Source organism: Lathyrus oleraceus, chromosome 6, assembly GCF_024323335.1.
Source record: "Lathyrus oleraceus cultivar Zhongwan6 chromosome 6, CAAS_Psat_ZW6_1.0, whole genome shotgun sequence".
Lineage (NCBI taxonomy): Eukaryota > Viridiplantae > Streptophyta > Magnoliopsida > Fabales > Fabaceae > Lathyrus > Lathyrus oleraceus.
Window position 1 is genome coordinate 426,244,478 of NC_066584.1, and position 22,895 is coordinate 426,267,372.

The following is a 22,895-nucleotide window of genomic DNA, read 5'->3' on the forward strand; positions in this document are numbered from 1 at the left end:
TATAGTCTGAATGATTCATACGATTCAACCTCATGCCATCATAGACCCCCATTTATGAACACTCAAACATCCCATCGCCACAACACCCAACCATTGTTTGACTTTAGTACACCACATGAATCATTGCTTCGTTTCCAAAACGATTCAATGTCCCAATTCAGGCAACCATACTGTCCACAAACCACCAAACTACAACAATCCAACTACAAGCATCGTTGGCGATAATCCCCCAACTATTGGGGAGAAATGATGACAAATCTATCAAATACTGTTGAACCTTCCACCAGACCTTCACAGCAGCCACCATTGCATCATTTCAGCACTCAAAGACCTCAAACACCTCAGAGAAATCATTGGCGATCTCGAAGGCAGACTAACGCACTTGGATGTAGAACAGGGGGCGTTTCAATCGGGCGGGTCATTGGGAAAATAAATGTGCTAGTCCAACTGGTACATGCTTCATGAAAGGTGGTTATTTCCGTAAATATTTTAAAAAATATGTTATTTTAGAATTTCAATTGAAAAATGTGGTTATTTAAAAAAAATCGAATATTGTCATTAATTCAAACTCAAATGATGTATATAATTAAAATTAAATAAAAAATTATAATGAGATAAAATCATAATCTCATTTCTTTAAATAAGAATTACTATTAAAAATAATTTAACAAATTCATCAAATCTGAATCATTTTTTTCTTAATATATACTCTCAGTAAAATACTAACAATTACTAATATCTCTAATTTAAAAAAAGCATAAATCAATTTTAAAATAACTTAACCAATGTATTTATTGCTAGAGTGACAAATGATAAACCAAAATTTAAAATTTGCAGCATAACAAAACAGTGTGAATTATTTGCATACAAGGAAGAACATGTAAAACAAAAATAGTCACTATATCCGCACAACCCTCAGATGAAAACAGTAGCAGGTCACTGTTGAAAATATGTCTTCTTCACTTTTTTCTGGACGGTTTAATTTTGTAATATCTTCATGAATATTTTCCTATAATTAAAAGTACATAAGTTAATAATTAGAAATTAACCCGAATAAATAGTAGAATTTATATCATTTTTAAAATTTACCATCAATAATTGAGTAAAACTGTTGGCACCGAATTGAGTTAAAGTGTTATTATTTTCTTGCGCAAAACATAAAATCATAAAATCACTAAATATTTCTTGGTACATTCACATACTCAATCTGATATTGGCTTACAATGGATGGTATGTTGTATGAATTATTGAGCCAAATAGATGCACTTGTATTGGACACCACATATTAAACTTGTGTTTGTGAATCACGCCTTTTATTGTTGTACACGACATAAAATAAAAATATGAATTTTTGTAGTTGACCAAAGACAATAATTGAATGAAATAATTCAACAATACCTGAACTTGTGAAGCTTTAGAGCCAAGATTTTTCTTTCTTTTGGGAGGTTGAGACTCTACCAAACCTTCTAGGCATTTTGAACTCTTTTTGCCTTCTATTTTTATGAATCCTTTTGTTTGTGTCAAATCATCATGGATGCTTGTAGACTCCTTAACTTTACCAATAAACTCATTCACCTGAGAAATATTAATTGGATTCTTTTGAAACTCTAGCATGTGCTTATTCAATTCATTAGTGATTTTACGAAGGAATGTGAATGCTTCTGGACTTCTGCATGCTTCAGTGGCTATCCTAATAAGGCGAGGACAAATTTCCTTGTAGCGTTTGGCTGAGGATAAATCAACATCTTCTTCCACATAGCTAACATCAACATTATGGAAAGTCTCACTTCTAGCTAACTTTGTCCACCTTTTTAAGATATAATATTCTGGAACTGATTTGACATCCATATGAATAAAAACTCTTAAACAATGACAATAAAGTATGCCAAAACTCTTAATCTTACGACAAGAGATTTTTTTTTTATTATTATCTAAATCTTTTATCGCTTTTCTTCTACAAAATCCTTAAAGCGCTTCAAAAATTTGATTATATCAAAGTTCACATTCATGAAGCCTTTAATATCTGCATTCACGCTTTCACTAAGTTGAGTGCTTCTCATTCCTAATATGAAAACTTTCTTCATGTAACATGATGCCCACTTCTCCTTTATAGTGTACACTATTTTCAACCAAGTATTTTCTTTAACATCATATATTACTAGAAGATTTCTCTAACCTTTGTCAAATTGGTCTTCATTTTCATATTCATACATACACTTCTTAAAATCACTAAGAAAATGAGATTCACTTTTCATCAAATTTTTTAAGTGTTTGATGCAATTTTGCATTAAGTGCCATGTCCATAAGCCATGATAAACTTCAGGCATAATCTCAATTAATGCTCTTGCCATTGCGTGATCTTGATCAGTAAATATTGTTTGTGGCATTTTTTGCTTATGAACCTCTAAAAAGGTATCAAAGAGCCACTTGTATGACTCAACTGTTTCGTCATATAATAAAGCAACCCCAAAAAATCACAGCTTTTCGATGATGGTTAAATCAAGAGAATAATGTCAATAGTCTATGTGAACTATTTGTGCAATATGTTAAATCAAGAGAATAATGGCAGTAGTCTATGTGAACTATTTGTGCAATATGTTAAATCAAGAGAATAATGTCAGTAGTCTATGTGAACTATTTGTGCAATATGTTAAATCAAGAGATATAACATCACGAAAATACTCATAATCAATTAGCATCAGTGCATCTGTCCAAAACACATTGGTAATTTGTTCTTCGACATCCATTTGATATGCATGATAGAATGTTGGATTTTCCATAGACTTTTTTTGGAAATATTGCAATAGATAATCGACCTTTTCATGTACCATACTCCTTTGCCTTTTCCGCGAAGATAATTCTTTTGATCAAGACGAATAAATCCCAAGTTAGTTCTACCTCCCACTTCTTTACTAATCAAACCAAACGACTTCCTTTGTTGTAATCCCGCTTCATCAACTAAATCAATTTGATGACATTGAATTTGAGAGACTTTCCTTTGACATGACAACATATGAGTTGTTTCTTGTAAATGTAAATTATGATTATGTTCCTCCACAAAATCAACGACCATAAGTTTACCATCCATATTCTTAATTCCTAATCTTGCTTGACAATTTATTCCGGTCTCCGGCCTTGGAATGATTGTTTTATAATCCTGTTTATCTGATTTTCGTAAACCTTCTTTACAACAAACAAACTAGAAGTAATTATACTATTTTTGTTTTTGTGATAATATTATTTCCTCACTCCAAATCCAACTTTTCCACCATAATCAACCCAAAACTTCCAAGCATCTTCAATGTTATCAAAAAATCATTTTTAACTTTGGTTTCCAATCTTCTTGCATTTTCTACGCACAAAAATTATGCATTTACGGTTTATAAAAATTCTGCATTTTACACACAATAATAGATATACTAACATTTTTTTTAAAAATCCAAACAAACTAATACATTTTAATAATCCATGAACATATTATTCTACTCTAAAAATATATTATAACGATATAATATATAAGCAAGGGATAAATATCTTTTATTAATTCATAATTAAAAAAATAGAATGAATAGAAACTAACCTTATTCAATCAATAACAATGGTGAAACCACTATTTTTTGTTGATAAAGAATGGTGAAGTCAAGTCTCATAAAAAATTTATAGTAAGTTTTTATTTTGTTGGTAGTGATGAATGTGGAGGTTTTGAAAGTTAAAATTAAAAAATGCTTAAATAGTCTTTGATCCCCGTAAGTTGACGAGTTTTTTTATTTTGATCATTGTATTTTTTTTTTGTAAGAGTCCTTATATGTTGAATTTTCGTTACAAAAGCTGATGTGGTAGATTTTTTTTCTTTTATTTTTTATTTTTTTAATTCCACATAGATTAATTTTTTTTGTGTGTGTTAAATGATGAAAGACAAAATTTTCAAAAATTGGTCCCAAAAAGGGTCAAACAATGAACATTATATTTACAATAAAGATGCATCTCCACTAAACTACTTGTGTTTCTTATTTAACATCTATAAAACATATATATATATATATATATATATATATATATATATATATATATATATATATATATATATATATATATATATATATATATATATATATATATTACATAACGCATAGGAATAAATCCAAAAATAAATTGATTTTATAATTTGAACTTCTTGTTCTTCCTCTCCTCTAATCAAGTTCTACTTCTGCTACTATTATCAATGGATGTTTCCCAATATGAAATCTACAGTAATAAATGATGAGAAAAATTATTAATGATCTTGAAGAGAAAAATAAATAAATATAAGTTTAATTTCAAAAATAAAAAGTGTAATGAAAAAAACATTATTTACTCTCCTCTGTATTTAATTATTTTTACTGTTGAACTTTTTATGGTATCAATTATTTTTCAGCAATGTTGAAACTCCAAGAGCCGCTACAAAGTACCAAGTTGAGTTTGGAACTCCAAGTATTACTTCTGCATCAACATTGAATAGTCAAAATGCACTCTTAAAGAAAGTTTCTAAAAAATATATCAAAGATAAGGTGCATTCTAAGAATGTTGCACCTTTTAGTCACGTTCATTCTTTCAATTTATAGAAATAATAAAAAGGTTTCGTTTTGTTGCACTTTTCTTGATCAAATTGTAAAAAAAACCAAACCAAATATTTGCAAACCATCTCTATGGAAGATTGTTGAAAGTCACATAAGACAAAACCCCAAACATATATGAGAAAGCTGCATTGCATGCCATTATAAGAGAAAATAGTATGCTATATCAATCAATATTAAAAAAATCAATTATTTTTGAATTTAGTCATTCATATTATGAAATATATACGTATGTTTTGTAAATATGAAATAACAAACACAAATGATTTAGTGAAGAGACATTTTTGTTGTAAATATAAGGTACATGATTCAATCCTTTTTGGAATCAATTTTTAAAATTTTTGACTTTCTTCATTTAACATCAAACGAAAATCAACATATCGAAACTAAAAATTAAAAATACATTTATAAACTAGGAGAAGTAAAATGCATTTAAGTCCAATATAAGAATTTACTTATAGCTAAGAACAAAAAGTTCAAAAAAGATAAAAGTTGAATATTAATTTTACAGTGGTGTGTGCAATGAATAACATATAAAATATAAAATACTAGTTGGGACTTCAAATTAAGAGACACGTGGAGTTGGAGTGGAAAGTCAAAATGCTAATCTAGCTCATGAGTCATCTTAAGATTATGAGTACTATGTTTATGAGCGACTTTCGACTCCCTTTATTTTCAATAAAAAATAAAAATAAAAATATTTATTTTTAAAAAATATAGATATTCATGATACCAAAAATTGTTGTATAAAGATAACAATAAATAAAAATAAATATATAAATAGTAGCTTAAGTCCATAAGCATTCAACACTAAGAAGTGAAGAGTAAGATTAAGTTTGAGATTTACATTGAAGATTAAGATCAAATTTTTTAATCTCCAACTGTTTTAAGTTTTAACATAAATTGGATAAATAATACATATGAAATTTAAACCGGAATAATTTTAGAAACAAAAGAAGTGTCAATCATTAAGTGAGTGAGTCAAACGCGTTGAGACGCGTCGTATTACAGTCAAACATTATAGATAAACTGAATGAAATGATTTTTTATTTAAAATAACCATTTAAAAAAAAATCTAAAATAACCAATATTTTAATTTTTTCCCCCAAAATAACCACCTTTCAAAACAGATGCGTCAGGTGAACTGGCGCATCCATTTTGAAACAAGAGGAGACACCAGCACCACTGACGCATGCTTTAGAAGCATTGCATGGTGGCGTCAAGGGTGTTGGTGCATGCATGTAGTTGCATGTGCTTGCCCCCATGCTTCTGGCGCCTACATGTGTTGACATGTCTGACGCCTAGCCCTTTGGCGCATGCATTTTCATACTTTTTCTATAAATACCTCGCCCTTCAGCCATATTTTTCACACAACTTTTATCCTATAACCACATTTTCTTTTATTCAATTTCACTAACCTTCAAGTTTTTTAGTTTTAACCATGTCTGAATACACTCATAAGCGAAATGTCGATTTAATCTTTTTCGTCGTTGCGTCTCCGATAAAGATTCGACTTTGGAATATAGATTCGTTTGAACGCTTAATCGGACGTTGAGCAGTTGGTTAGATGGAGAAATTGGAGATGGTGAAAGGATTAGAAGAATCTAGTGGCTTGTGTCCACGTTCAACCAAAATGGAGAAGTGCGTGAATGAGTGGATATTAAGACTTACAGAGACGTTCATAGGATGACGCATTACATGTTCAAAATTATTTTGATGGTTGTAATCGTTTAGTTATTGTAATGGTATTTTAAATGTTTTAGTTTTTTGTGTTGTTGTTTATGTAATAGTATTTCCTCGCAAACTTATAATATGAAATAAATTTAGTTTTTTATATATTGCAACAAATGTACATGTGAATTTATCTTGTTGTGCTCGTTCCAACACTGAGACAATTAATACGATTGTGACCAGGCTGACGTCATGAACTACATAATCTAACCATTTTGTTCGCCATATCCATTTCGATTCGAATACGGGTTCTGTCTAGGCGACCTTTTTCTTCCTTCGCATAACTTCGTTGTGTTAGACAATGTCCCCTTGATATTCTGGCTAATAATCCTCTTTTGCCACTACGGAAAAACTAATTTTGTAAACATTTGATAGACTGGTGACTTTATAAATGTCAGATGATAAGTAGGATGGATCCCTTCGAACCTTTGAACATGCCGCAATGACATGGGAGCAGGGCGTACGAAAGGCTTGGAACTTTTTGCAGTCGCACCAACCTCTATCTAGTTCCACTATGTATTATCCCATCGGTATGCCCTCATTGTGATCCATGAACTCGGCAACACTATACCAATCTTTAGTACGGTCAAACACTGTGACCACGTGTGTATTATGTCATGCATGCATCCAATCACATGTTGTGTAGCTATTCAACCTAGTAAAGACTTCCTCATCTATAAATATGGCATCAATTCACAACATCTCATCATCTGTAACACTAACATTCAATCTCTGCAACACTCTATCTTTACCACACTCAACCTCTGCAGCATTATGTCTCTGACTCTCTGTTGACTATGAGTGATGAACACAGAGGAACACTCGACAATATCTCGACATTTGTATGTTATTACTCTCTTTTTACTTATTTCATATTTATTTCGTATATCTTTCTTATCTATGTTTTCATTATATATTACTTCTTCTTATTTTATTTCTTACTTATGTTTTATTAGGACCCAAAGCGATTTCGATGTCGTGTACATGAATATGTACCCCGTGATCCTTTAATAGAACCATATATTAGAGGATGTGGTTTTGGAAATCTCCTCAACATAGTCTCGTACTCGGTGGACTACAAATTTATTATTGCTTTGTTGGAGAGATGGAGACCCGAGACCCACATGTAACACCCCAAAACTACTACTACTCAAATATAGCATACAATTGCATAATTAGAGTAAATTAAAGCATGCATACACGAGGGCATCACATTTACTTCTTCCAGAAACAACACATGCCATGGTCACATATAAGTAACACGGATTATAAATCAAAACGAAATAACCAACATACAAACTCACACAACGGAATAACATCTCTCTTCATAAGTGGTAAATAATGATGATTCCCATAAATCATCTACCACAAAATATCATTTTGGACTCTAAGGCCACTCAACATCAAAACCAACATATCAAAATAACAAGATAAAAGATAGCACAATAATATCTCTCAACATCAAAACAAATACAAATAATTCCATAAATCCAAGTGTTACATGACCATAGCGCTATAGACTACCTAGTCAAAACACAATAAGAACTAGCCTCTGAATCTAATCCTTGTGCGAAGCACCACTATCTCCGGTACTTGAGCGATGTCGCGATAGAACATCATTCCAACAGAAGGGTGAGAATTCAAATCATTATAGAAAATATAATAATATGAAATATATAACAAACATACATATATTATTAGAATTCATCACGCTTCATACAAACATGCATCATATCATCTTATTAAAGAATCACATGTTTACCATCATACGATATGGCTCAACAATCCACAAGTATTCATTTATAAATACTAAACGATGTACAAAAGTCATATTTCACAACATATCGATTTCATGTACATATTATCATCCATCATCATTTACAAATCATCATCAAATATGTATACAACTTTCACATGATTCCATAATGTATACAAGTCACAATTTCATCACATATATCACAAATATGCACACATATCACATCAACAATTCATATCAAATAGATCATCTAAAATCCACGTATATGCATATCTACCAAAATCATATCCATATAATCATATCACATAATCACGCAAACAACAATTCACACCGACACGTGCGACTCAATGTGTGACTCAATGCGATATGCATGTGGATCCCATTTGTTATCATTTTCGGCTTGTCGAGCGTCTCTCAAATAGACTAGATAAACCACCTCTAAAGCTCGATTCAGCCTTAAGCTTTCAAACCCCATTCAGCGTTAGGTTTGGGACAAGCAAATAATCTACGTGAGATTACCCAACATTGCCTCTTTCATAGACTCGTGCTAGTGTAAGTGTGCAACAACAACAAGACTCATGTAATTAAGACGATCGCAACCCCTTAATTATACATAAGCATACCACATCCAACATTTGCACAACATACACCTAACATGACTTCAATCCCAAACAATACATCAAATAACATTTATCATCTCATTACAACACATTAACATAAAGCAAACAAGTCAATTCATGTTATTCATCAAATTCACCAATTCACATAATCACATACATAATTTCAAGTATTATGTGTCTTCACAAAATTCATCTAAAACCATCCAATACATGCTAAACAATAGAAAACATGTCATTCACATTCACTACACATACAACATACATCCACATTAGGATTATTTTGATAAAATATTAATCTACTGTTATCAAAATGAATATCATGTTATAGATAATATTCTTAGCTTCTTAACGGTCCAAGCGGCACCTCAAACGGAGTTACGGTTCAAAAGTTATTGAATTTACAAGTTTTTTAAAATGCTGTCAAAACCAGAAAATTTATTGTTGCGAAAATGCTGTCAAAACCTAGAAAAATTGTTGTTGCAAAAATGCTACTGTCCAACACGAACTTTCATCATAAAACCATATTAATCTATCATTTTTCATGAAATAAATAGTTATACAACCTATATATATATATATATATATATATATATATATATATATATATATATATATATATATATATATATATATATATATATAATATATATATATATATATATATATATATATATATATATATAGCAACTATTAGAATCATAGAAACAAGATTCTAAGCTCCACTAGTTTTCCCCAAAATCCCAAATCAACCATTTTCAAGTGAAACTCAAACATGCAATTATACACAAAATCATATTCTATACACATAATCATTCATGAAATTCAATATAGAAACATCATAGCATAACATAAACATCAATTTCATGGATTAAAACATAAACACAAGTTAAAGTTTCTCAAAAATCAAAATCCCCAAATCCTAAGTTCATGATATCTAACCCACATACATTACACACATTATGTTTACCCATGACCACTTGAAATCCCACTCTTACCTTAGTATAGATGAAATCTCTAAGTCCTTCTTCTTCTAGTTTCCTCTTCTCCTCTTTCTCTTCTATTCTCTTCTATTCTCTCTTCTTCTCTTGTTTTACAAAACTAACTATAATCTCTAAAACCCTTACTATCTTTTTAACTCATAATGGGTTTAACCCACTTATCCACCCATTCTAATTAATTAGACCCATTACTAGACAATTGCTATTTCTACTCATAAAATCCAATTATTCAAATAACACATATATTCAAATAATTCAAATAATTCAAATAATCACCAAAACACATATTTAATTAATTATCACACCAAATAATAATTAATTAAAATAAACACCTAATAAATAAATACGGAAATTAAATTGGGGTGTTACACCACACATTTCAACTTCCTTTCTGTGAGTGCATTGTCACACTTGAGGACGTATACATGTTGTTAGGTAAACATATAGATGGTAAGACCGTGAATGGTAGAGATAACCGGGACAACTCTATCTGCAATGAATTATTGGGTGCCCCTTTGTGTGACAATCAAACTGAGGGAGTCATCCGATCAAGCTAGGGGGCAATGTATAAATTTAAAATATCTTAAACAATATTATGCGAGTATAATATTGTCTGAAGAATCAACCGAGTACGAAAAATAATTAAAGCTCGGTGTTATATTATGATTTTATTTGGTAATTTTTTATTTTCAAAAAGTACTGGTAATACAATAAATATTATGTATTTACCGTTGTTACGCAACATTAATAAGGTAAGCACATATAGTTGGGGTTCAAATGTGTTGGCTCATCTATATAGTGCATTGTGTAAAAATGCCAACAAAAAAACTTGTACTTTTTATTCATGTGCGTATTTGCTACAAGCATGGGGTTGGTCAAGAATGTCGTCACTCGCCCCGGTAAACGAGAAGCCATTCATATTCCCATTTACAACAAAGTAAGATTAAAACTTTACCATATAATTAATTATACTTTATATTACTATTAAATGTACATAATATTTATCAATTGTTTATGATCTAGGTGGTTAATTAGAGGGATGAATTATAATAGGTGTCTGAAACACGTTAAAGTAGTCTATCGCAATCTATTGGATCACATTGGACCAGACAATGTAATACTCATACACAACTCTATTTTAATTTAAATATACTTATCAAATTATTTATCATCTAATCGTGTCGTATTATTGTACAGTTTATCTGGAGGTCATATTTGGGTTTTGATCATTAGGTTAACGATGATGACACTGCAGTTTGGACAACAAAGACACCAATTATCCGGTTCACTATTATGGAGATGCACCAGAGTGACCGGGTAAAACTGCAGTTCGACATGCAGCAACAGATTCCAGAACCTCCGACGTGTTTGAGAGATTGACATAAAAAAAGAGTCGATGTCCAATGGGATTATTTCGACTGGAGAGACTTTGCAAAAGAGATGTGTCGTCATTGGAGGAATCGACGACAACACATCTTAAACAAACGAGTCATACATGGTGCAAGACCAACTCAACAATATATGGCATGGTTTAGATCGGTAACAACACAATAATTTGTGTATGTGCCACGATATTTGATTGATCCACGCCAACTAGCTTCGTCATCATACGCCTAACAACAAGTCTCCGTCTAACACCAATGTCAAACCACCCAAACCCAACAACCAACCTCACACCATTAACCTACCACATACACCCAACAACCAAACACCCGACTTCGCAACCCATTCATACCACCCACCCAACAACCAAACACTCAACCACATCGACCCAACTATGACAACATGGGCACCAAACCACATTACAGAAGCGTTGTTGACTAGAGCCCCCGGCTATTGGGAACAAATGATGATACATCTATCAAATACCGCTGGAACTTCCGTCGGACCTTCACATCAACCATCGTTGGATCAGGTCAGCACGCAAAGACCCCAAACACCTCAGGAAAATCGTGGGAGACCTCAAAGATAAACTAACACACCTGGATGTGGAACATGGGGACGTTTCGATCGGGTCAGTTATTAAATTTTTGTCAATCTCATGTAACTTTTATTATATCATGAATAAATTATTTTATATATTATATTTCATTATTTATTAAAAAAAATAAAAGAAAATAAAAAAATAAAAAATAATAATACAAAGCAGTATGCGCGAGATGAATTGACACATACACCAAATGTCAAACATAGGCGCCAACATTCTTGGCACCACCATACAATGCTTCTAAAGCATGCGCCAACACTCTTTGCGCCACCATGCAATGCTTCTAAAGCATGCACCAGTGATGCTGACGCCTCCTCTTGTTTGAAAATGGATGTGTCAGTTCATCTGACGCATTTGTTTTGAAAGGTGGGTTACTTTGAAAAAAAAATAAAATATTGATTATTTTAAATAAATAAAAATTAAAAAGAGTGGTTATTTAAAAAAAAATAAATAGAAACTTTTACTTTCTTTTGTTTCTTGATTTTGTCTTACTTCTTCTGCAAGTTTTTATTTTCTTCTGCTTTCTCCTAATTTTCTTTCCCCCCAAAATCATTTTCTCGAGTAAATCCATCGCCAGAGAAAATGTTTCGTTTGTATTTTCCTTCTCTTCCTCCACCACCACCTCAACCTCCCAAAGCTATTATCGTTGCTGTTACGGTTACTATTTTTCTTTTTGCCATAAATCTTACATGATATAGATATACATTTTCACTACATTCTTGATTTTAGGGTTTAGTAGCTTCTTCTTCTTGATCTTGGTACCTCTACAGTATTTCTTGCTCTTGTAAAGTGTATTCCAACTTTCTTTGCTTCAAGAATAATATACCGATTCTTAGAACGATTCTTGCATTTTGAGAGTGAGAATTTTGCCGAGAAAATGAATAAGGAAAATCGATATGCACCACTCTTAGCACCGTCTGCTTCCGATGTTCACATCGAAGATCCTATCAAGTAAACTTCCACTTGTGATTATTGTATTTATTTTGACTAATTAACCGTTTTGATCTTCATTATGCTTTAATCATGTTCTGTTTTGAGTTTTTATTATATTAATTATTTTTTTTTTACCGATATTACTTTTTAGTAGTGTTAATTATTGTGTAAATTTTGTTTGTTTTACTGCATATATTCCGGTGTTCAGTTTTTAGTTTGTTACTATTTTTTTTACTAGTTATAAAAAAAATATTATTATTAATTATCTTTTTAGTTTGTTACTATTTCTTTTACTAGTTATAAAAAAATATTATTATTAATTATCTTTTTAGTTTGTTACTATTTTTTTTACTAGTTATAAAAAAAATATTATTATTAATTATCTTTTTAGTTTGTTATTTTTTTCCGCCTAAGTAATGCATTATATATAGTATCATTACTAATGAGGGTTCTGTTAATTTGGTTTTGCAGAAATTCAAGAAGCTTTCTTCTCTCTTTAGCCAAAGCTAAAGCTGGTAGTTACGGAACACCGAAATTATCAAAGGAGATTCAGTTTGCAATGTCTTGGTAACAACAAACTTTCTCTTCCTCATTATGTTTTTCAAGAGATTGTGTATTGTTTATGTATAGATTGCTTAATTTGTAACTTTTTTTTTATCAGTATGTATGAAGGTTCACTTGATCTCCTACCCTCACCTTATAGTGAACTAGGTATGTACTCTTTAACTCATTATCTTCTTGCTATTACTTATTCGCCGTCTTTCAGTATTGTAAATTGTTTAACAAAAGCATTTAAAGGTCCTCTTTATGCCTTGACACAGATTATGTTTCTCAGAAAATTTCTGCTTCTAAGGTTCTGGAAAATGTCCATCTACTGCATAAGACTAATCAACCATATCTGCCTCCATATTGCAACAAGGTTTGATTTTAATTATCTTTATTTACAATACTATCTGCAAATATGGTTTTGTTTCTTCATGAAGTTAGGTTGATTTAGGCATTCAAATATGGTTTTGTTTCTTGATGAACTAAGGTAGATTTAGGCATTCAAATTTTGTTTTGTTTCTTAATGAACTAAGGTAGATCATTTAGGCATTCAAATATTGTTGTTTGTTGATGAATTAAGGTAGATTTGGGTTATTATACTATCTGCAAATATGGTTTAGTTTCTTGATGAAGTAAGGTTGATTTACGCATTCAAAATTGTTGTTTGTTGATGAACTAAGGTAGATTTAGGCTTTCAAATATTGTTGTTACTTGATGAATTAAGGTAGATTTGGGCTATTATACTATCTGCAAATATGGTTTAGTTTCTTGATGAAGTAAGGTTGATTTACGCATTCAAATTGTTGTTTGTTGATGAACTAAGGTAGATTTAGGCTTTCAAATATTGTTGTTACTTGATGAATTAAGGTCCATATTATCCTGCTTTTCAGGCACTATCTTCTTCAAGTGGAGACAACGATGGCTCGCTAGAGAGTGACATATCTGGATCTTCTGACTGTACAAATCAGAAAGTGGAAGCGGAACTAGAAAACCGTCAAAATGTTTCTCCTGCAAAATTTGCAAAGAGTGACGGGCTTTGGGAGTCTTATGTGTATCTTGAGCCTCCATTGATCCATGATGTCCAAATTCAACAGGATTCAGAATTTAAATCTTCCAGTACCAGCTTTGAAGACTGTTCAAGTTCTATCTATGGTTTTAGTTTTCCTGATGAGGACAGTTTAATTACATATGACGGACCTTTCTTGAACCTTGAAGTGAAAATTCCGCCTAGTATTGATAGGTTTGTGTATTCCCCTGAAAGCAATCTGATTGAAGATGATTTGGATAGTCCAGACTCAACTTTTGAAATGATCAAGAGTCTTGTAGAATCTGTACTCGATGGTGATGATGATTACGATGACGATTATTATAATTTTGATTATGATAAGTCCTGTATGGATGATGTTATGTCGGAGCTGGTCCAGCATGGAGCTAGAGTTGCTAAACTAAACCTTTCTTACGAGCAGTTGAATCTAGGAGGGGATCCATTCTTTTTGTCTTCCCAGTCTTGCCCATGCGGCAAAATTCATCCTGGTGATCATGAGCTTAGAAGGTTTGGTTTTGGAGCTGATGAATCAATGTTCCAACAGGGCATAATGCCATCACTTTGGGAGCCTTTATGGAAGGAGAAAACAAACCTAATGCAGAATTGTTTTGAATATCAGGATCCAGACTATGACTGTTCTGTAAAGGGAGTTCCTGGTACGAAATTGCCTGCATAATATTTTGTTTGAGTCATGTGCTTTTATAACTGAAAACTTAAAGGGTGTTTTAGTTAATGATTTTTATTCTAAACATGCTAGATTCTAATGGTGATGGTGATGACATATTCAATCAAGCAGTAGTTAACAGTTTCAAAGACAGGAAGCTCAGAGCAAGCGAGTTCGTGAGAGGATTCTACTAGTTGCAGACTTTCCCACTGTGTTTAGCAGTTGTTGAATAGAATGTGATAATCCTTTGCTTTAATTTTTCACACTTTCTTGTGAAGCAGCCATGAATGCTATGAAGCTGCTTTAATAGATCTCTCCTAGCTAGTAATATTAAAAGAAAAAAATTAAAAAAATAGACACCTCTTAGTTACTTAGTTACTGCTCTATTTCTGTTTTTGACTTTTTTGGACAATGTGTTTGTATATTTTAGACTTTGAGGCTGAAAATGCATGCCTCTGAGAAGATTAGTCATCAGAATAAAGGAATTAATCATTCTGAGTAATGATATTATCATTATCAGTCTTCAATCTCAGCTAAATGATAAGTGACATAAAAAACTATAAAAGCCACCCAAAATGGTAGTATAAATCAAAAGTATGAACAATTATAAAATTTCAAAGCTAACCACATAGTCAATATATCATAGCTTTGCTCTAGAAAATTGGAATATCATGGTAAATTAAACTCTATTACATGCTTGATTCCATAAAGATGATGTTCCTTAAGCAGGGAAAACTCAAATGCAGTTTTAGAAGATAGGTCTACATAGCCTTTAAATGAAATGAAATATTAACACCCATTTCACAAAAATATTGAGATTAAGAAAATTTGCAAGTTGGCTGATAAGTTAGCAAGTTTTAAGATTTTAAAAAATGGTCGCAATCGCAGAAGGCTTTTACAATTTCAGTCGATATAGATGTTGATAACTCATTATGATAGTTGTGGTATAAATTATCTACAATAAATTATCTATAATTTATTATTTAATATAAAAACGATGAATAACAATATCAATCTCGACACTTACAAATACAGTTTTGATCGGTTATTTTGTTTTGTTAGTCCTCAATGTTAGTTTTATATTATATATCTGGATATGTGATAGCCATACATTTGAGACAAGATTGAAAAAAGAAGATTGCTAACCATAAAAAATTGAAATCTTTTTTCATTTTCCTTTTCTTATAATGTTGATTAAAAGAATGACCAGAAAGTGTTGAATCAGTGTGTTAGACAAACAAAACAACAACATGAGGATCACATACCATGCAAAGGGATTTTGTTGCCTTACTCTGAAAAATGTAAAATGTAGCAGAAAGTGACATAGGAGATGAGTAAGAGTTTGGATAGTTTCTACATTTTTTATATTAATATTATAATATTTAAAATTATAATATGTTATTCAATTTTTGTTTAATTTATTAATTAATATTTTTAAATTAGTGATTTGATAGGGTTGAATAATGAATTTATGTTGTACAGTATATAATATAAAAAAAATATCGGGGTGTTGTTAACTTGTATCCTTAAGACACAAATTAAGAATACTACAATAAAACAATGTTTTAAGTTTTAAAAAATTTAAATATATGTATTCTAAAAAAATATTTTTACAAATAAATCATTAACTTGTAGTTTAGGGCTATGTTAGTATTAGCCAAACCAAAATATACTTCAACTAATATTACACAGTTAAAAATTAACATTTTGTAATATTATTTTACTATACATTTGATAGTGTAAAATATTTTTACACTGTCAATCAATTAGAGACGTATATCCCATAAAATCGCATATTTAATTTTAAACTACTTATGTGACTTAACGTAAGGTTATAATTTTATTGGATCTTAGGTGTAAAAACAATAGCTTTAATCACCTATTTTAGTTGTGTAAATGTCAATTAAACTAAAAAAATCTTATAATGACCTAGTTTGGCCACAATTCGACCGACACAACCCGAACCCTCTCTCTCTCATGTTTCTCACAAAGATAAACGTTGTCGTTTGATCCTCTGTCGCAGCACCAATTCAATTGAGAACAATGTCAACCCCATTAGAAAGATACCAAAGACTTGCCCTAAGAGAGTCTCTACCTATAAACTACAGATATCCAATTGCTTGCAAAGAGCTAAGCTTTATTCTCAGAGAAGCTTTTCATCAATTCCCAAAGAATTTGCAAACCATCGTTTTCCAAGATACTCTCTCTGCCTTCCGTCTCCTCCCACAGTACGTTCTTTCTCAATTCTCATCTATTTCTTATTATAATGAAAGTAAAGGTTGTTAATTTTTATTATAATGATTTGGAATCATGTAGCTTTTTCTCCTTTTTTTTATAGATATTTTATTGTAAATTATGCTTTTTTTTTGTTAGTTATGTGATCATTGTTAGCCTAGGATTAATTAACATAAACCCTAGCACAGCTGTTAACTCATAACTGCAACCATATATTGCTTAAGCATGGGTTTTCCTTTGGATTAGAAATGAAAATTGGTACAGGATAGGACAATTTTCATGTGCCAATGAAAATGTGATTTATGTATTTTCATAGGGTAACAAATGTCTGTGACTGATTTTAATCAATGTTGATTTGATACTAATTGAGCATCAGGGTAACTTTGCCTCATTGTTTTTTTGTTGATTCTCTCAAATTCTAGAATGCAGACTGAGAATGCTGTTTCAGCAGCCCATTTACTCCTTCAAAGTGTAGAAGCGGCACTTCCGAAACAGAAGAAGAATATGGCTGTAACAGAATTTAAGCATGCAATGGTTGCTCATAAGAGGCGCGCTAAAGCTCACCAGGTAGAGGAAGGTCGGATTGTAGTGAAGAATTGGATTTGTGTTATTTTACTTAAGAAGGAAAATGAGTTGAGTCTAAGAAGTTTCTTTTTCATGTATTTCAGGTTCATTCCAACTACCACAAGATATTCTTGTACACATTTTCAGTTTTCTAGATATGCAATCTTTGGTCTCAGCGGGGATAGTCAACTGGTAATCCGTCCTTCTTTTGTGCAAATTATTTATGTTACATTAACTTATCGTTTTGACCTATATATGTGTTCTCGAGCACGTGAAACGGTGCAGCAGCTAATAGTACATTTTTTATTTGCATTGGCTAGTACATTAAATTTGTCATGAATGTTGTTAGATAAAATAGAACAATATTGATCTGGTGGTGACTCAATATTGCATTTAGGTCATGGAACATGGCTGCAAATGATAACCATCTATGGGAATCACAGTATTCTGTACTGTATGACAGTAGTGATACACAGCCCCCTAAGAGACCGGATGATAAGCTCATACATAAACCCCTCGATACTAGAACGGTTCCTGACTGGAAAGAGGCTGTTAAAGGAGCATACACTGGTAAGTCAAATGTTGATTTCTTAGAGGTCAAGAAATGATGTTTAACTTGGTTTTCTTTTCACAAATGCTTCAAGGAGTCAAGATTTTTTATTTTAAATGTTATTGATGCATATGGGGACTGGAAAACGAATGTTTATTCTTCACACCAATCCAAACTACACCTTCAAAAACTGTTAGAAGAAGTGTTGAATTTCATTTAAGTTTTGTCAGTTTAACTTTTATGCTATTCTTCCTGTCATGCAGATGGAGAACATGTGCATACTTGCATATTCCTATTTTCTTTTCTCATCACAATTAGTCTATTTTGACATAGGAGCATTATCCAAGAAATTGACAACCAATAGAGGATACTGTGGACACTGCAAAGCTATAGTTTGGTTAAACAATTCAAAATGCCCCAATGTACATGGAGGAACGATATCTGAAATTCATGATACCAAACCTGTAATGCGATTCCAGGTATATTTTTTTTTCTGTATTTAGCCATTTTATATTAGGTCAATTTATCATAGCTATTTCTTCTTGGAAGCTATGTTGTTAATACCAGATAGCATAACACTGATCTCCTAAAATGCTATAGCGGAAAGCAGAATAGCCGCTATTGCAAAGACTATCAATCAGTGGACAAAGTAAACACTTAAAAATCGATAAATACACAAAATTAACCAGACCATCATACTTAATAATTAAAAAAACTAAACTTGAACACTTAAACAGAAAAGAAGAAAATAACTGAACTGAAGTAAAAGTAGGAAGAATTGTTTGTGAGCAAGAACATAATAGAATGAAGAACAAAAACAATGAAACAGTACCCTTAATAGAGTTTGAATTGATATTTATACCTGTAAAAAAAGACCGAGTAAAATAAAAGGATTTGAGAAATTTCTCCCCAAAACCCTAAATAGCAGACACGATAGTGGTTTTTTTGCTGCAATTTCACTGCAGTTAACGGCTGCAACAACTGCAATTTCCGATGGAGGCTCGCAAGCCAAAAGCATTGCATCGAATCCTACCACCACTACGCCATTCCGCTATTGACAACAACGCTTGGGAGGTGCAAGTATTGTATTAATTTCTTAGCTGCAGTGTGAATAATACTTCTTGTAAAACTATACCACAACATGAATTTTGTTCTCCTGGATAATATTTGTAACAGATTCAATTGAGAACAAGCTATATTGAAAATGAAATTTTGAACTTAGTTTTTCAGAAATTTTCCAGTAGTTCTAATTTTGATGGATATTAGAACTTTTCAATTAATCCCTGACAAACTGGCCCTTTGGCCGAAACTAGTTTTCTTTTTCCTCAAAATTGTTGAGTTCATACTTGGAAATATGGAATTCATTGATACAGTTATTTGGAGAATAAAACCTACCTCTTTAGGTGAACTCAGTATCTGCTCCTACCAGAGACAATCCTGTGTGAGGAAATGTGTTAAGTTTCCTATTGTAAGTTAAGAAGTTGTTACTTGTTAGTTAATTAATTAACGGGAGTAGTTAGTAATTTTGTTGAGAGGTAGTTAGGTCAAATAAATAAGGCATGCTGCTTATAAATAGATAGGAGGATTAGGGAAGGCAGCATCTTGTAATGCCTTATGGCATTGGAGGTAGGCAGACCCTTGATGTGATGCCATTGTTGTAATCAAAGGGAATTCTTCCTCATTTCAGCATAATATACCAGCTGGTTCTATCAAAATGCTGAACATCAAACACGGGCACCTATCTCTATACAGTAGTTTGCTAAGTTGCGAGGGACTGGCTTCTTCCGCAAAATTATAATACACTTTTATTCCATATACCATGTTGATTTTCTACCACTGTTTTAAAATATAATTTACCGAACTAAAAATTGCTGATACAAGGTTTTTTAAATTCAGGTTGTGGAATACCTTCTAGATGATTCTCTATCCATACCAACTTCCTCAGACAGTGACAGTGATTCTGAAGGAGGATCCGTTTCTAAGTTATGGGCATATCCCAAGCATTTAAGAAACCTGTTGCATTAAATCAAATCTATGATCAATCTGTTCTTGTATGATATTTCAGGTAGCCTACAGATTCATTTTTCAACTTCTAGCTGGTGTCCTTCACTAAGATAAGAGCTGATTGTATTCTCTGGCATCACATGAATTAGATGATTGTCATTTTACAAAGTTCAAATTTAGTTGACGAATGTTAATACAAATGTTAGTGGAGGAGTTGAATTAAGAACCCCTTATCTTGTTGACCGACTCTTATGCAAACCACTTTTGATTTTTTGATTTCATCTCTGCCACTTGATATCTCGACTCGATTAAGACAAATTGGGGAGAAACGGGGGAGGAGTGTGTTATTAGTTTACTGTGTAAAGCTTTTAGTATTTGATAAGATTGTGTAAAGCTGTTATATGTGAACATTATTATAGATTATTAGTGAATGATGTAGTGTGTGCTTGGATTAAAGTTTGCAAGTATACTTTTTATTAAACTTAATTATGTGAATGTATTTTTTGTTGAAAGTTTGATGTAACGAGGTTTTTGTTTAGATATTTTTCTTTTTCAAATCTGTGTTACAAACTAGAATTTGTTTGGTCACACTAATTGAAAACACTCTTAACTGTTTTTACCGTAAAGGGTACAATAATGTGTGACATGAAGATGACAAATTGGGGTGTTTTGGGTTCTCAAATGGAAAAATAGAATTAAAAATCATTAGAGATTGTACTTTCAACTCGACTTGCTTTTGCAGGCAAACTTACTTTCATAATGGGCTAAAATAACTCACCAAACACATCAAAACACTTATGTTTAGAACCCTATACGAAAAACTAACTATGCTCTTATATTTATTAAAAATTGTGAAATTCTTCCCTCGGATCCTCTTTGAAACTCATTGAATTTTTAAAAATAATCATTCGATTTCAGACCATTCAAATGTTCAATTTATACATTTTGATTATAGAATCTGAACCTATAATTTAATGGAAAGTACATGTTTTTTTGCTTGTATTTGAACTAAAATTTTATACAAATATCAAACAATTAACTACACATTTAAAAAAAAAACTTACAACACGTTATTCATAATACATGACACATTATATTTTCTACAAATGCATAATACAAAAATATCATAAATAAAAGACACTAAAAATAAATTTGTGTTACAACGACATAGCCTTTCCTCTCCAACTTCTTGTGTCATAAGCTATTCTTAGCCTCCTTTAGAACCTATTGCACAATATTGTGAAATGCAATGTCCTTCTCTAAACTCCTGCCAAACATTATTTCAGTTGTAATGTCTCAAATACACGCACATGCAAGGACCAAACTACCTTATTGGTTGTTGTCCTTTTCTTTTGTTGTTTTTGCAAGTAGTTCCTCTTCTATTGGTCAGGATATGTCTCCTCCACATATGGATAGTAGGTAAGTACCACATCATGTATCCTTCCTCAGTATCTCATAATAGAAAAGTAGAGATGATGAAGAATGCTTCATCATTGATTCAAAGAGAGAGAAATTTTGAGATTGATTTGTTTTATAAAGTTAGTTACAATAGGTATAGAGCCTATTTATAGGGAAAAGGTATGTGTGCACTGAGCATAACAAACTCAGTGTCAGCTTAGCAGTGTGTAACTAATTCACAATCTAACAACTTTTCTAAATTAGATGCAACTCACTTTATATTTTTTATAAAGTAGAGTTGCTATATGCTATTGTTAGTTTACTCTAATATATTTCCTTCAGTTGATGGATGACTTAGAATTGAGATTCCCTAAGTTAATGCTGACTTGCCCACTACCTTGAGCTGATCTCTTAGAGCAAGAAATCTTAGGAAAGATAAAGACTTTGTGAGAAGATCAACATATTGATGAGTGGCAAGAATATGCTTGACTAGAAGTGTTTTGTTGATGACTTTCTCCCTAAGAAAGAAGATGTCCAACTCCATGTGCTTAGTCTTGACATGAAGAACATGGTTGTGAGATGGAGCCACAATGCTTTGATTGTCACAGTACAAAATGGGGATAAGAGTGATCACTCTGAGTTTAGAAAAGAGAGACCGAAGCCATAGTACTTCTGATGCTGTATTGGCCAGACTTCTATATTGAAATGACCACTAGGGGTTGTTTCTTAGACCACCATGAAGCTAAGTTGGGATCTAATTATACAAAGGAGTCATATGTAGATTTCTTATCATTAGGGTTTATGCCCCAATCTGCATCAAAGAAAGCAGTGATAAGAAGAGATTTGTGAGGATTGACTGAAGTGAGGATTGGTTCTGACACCATAATAGAAAAGTAAAGAGGGTGAAAAATGTTTCATTAATGATTTAAAGAGAGAAAAATTATGTTATTGATTTGTTTTGTAAAGTTAGTTACAATAACTGAATAGAGCCTATTTATAGGAAAATAGCGAGTGTGCACTGAGCATAACAAACTCAGTGTTAGCTCAGTCGTGTGTAACTTACGCACACATATTCTAACAAATTTTCTAGATCATATGCAACTCACTTTATATTTTTTATAAAGTAGATTTGCTATACGTTATTGCTAGTTTACTCTAATATCTCAATCGTGTAGAATATGGTCACTTTGGTCTTCCACAGATAACACATAATCCATATTCTCAACATATATCAACTCGTACTCGAGTGAT

The 22,895-nt window shown here is 31.8% G+C and overlaps 3 protein-coding genes across 3 annotated transcripts; 2 read left to right on the plus strand and 1 right to left on the minus strand.

The window, feature by feature from the left end:
- Positions 1 to 898: 898 nt before the first annotated feature.
- Positions 899 to 1,848, minus strand: LOC127096057 (protein FAR1-RELATED SEQUENCE 1). The gene is made up of 2 exons (XM_051034680.1): positions 1,399 to 1,848; positions 899 to 1,009 (listed from the first exon to the last, which is right to left on the minus strand). The coding sequence occupies exons 1-2, from the start codon at positions 1,846 to 1,848 to the stop codon at positions 899 to 901; spliced, it is 561 nt and encodes a 186-aa protein (XP_050890637.1).
- A 10,363-nt stretch (positions 1,849 to 12,211) lies between these two features.
- Positions 12,212 to 15,395, plus strand: LOC127092433 (uncharacterized). Its single transcript, XM_051031303.1, has 6 exons — positions 12,212 to 12,656; positions 13,110 to 13,205; positions 13,300 to 13,349; positions 13,460 to 13,557; positions 14,075 to 14,885; positions 14,987 to 15,395. Exons 1-6 carry the CDS (start codon positions 12,583 to 12,585, stop codon positions 15,085 to 15,087), a joined length of 1,230 nt encoding a protein of 409 aa, XP_050887260.1. The 5' UTR covers positions 12,212 to 12,582; the 3' UTR covers positions 15,088 to 15,395.
- Positions 15,396 to 16,811: 1,416 nt separating this feature from the next.
- Positions 16,812 to 20,788, plus strand: LOC127096592 (F-box protein At5g52880). Its single transcript, XM_051035141.1, has 6 exons — positions 16,812 to 17,121; positions 17,551 to 17,705; positions 17,797 to 17,884; positions 18,090 to 18,262; positions 18,576 to 18,721; positions 20,139 to 20,788. Exons 1-6 carry the CDS (start codon positions 16,937 to 16,939, stop codon positions 20,265 to 20,267), a joined length of 876 nt encoding a protein of 291 aa, XP_050891098.1. The 5' UTR covers positions 16,812 to 16,936; the 3' UTR covers positions 20,268 to 20,788.
- The last annotated feature ends 2,107 nt before the right edge of the window (positions 20,789 to 22,895 follow it).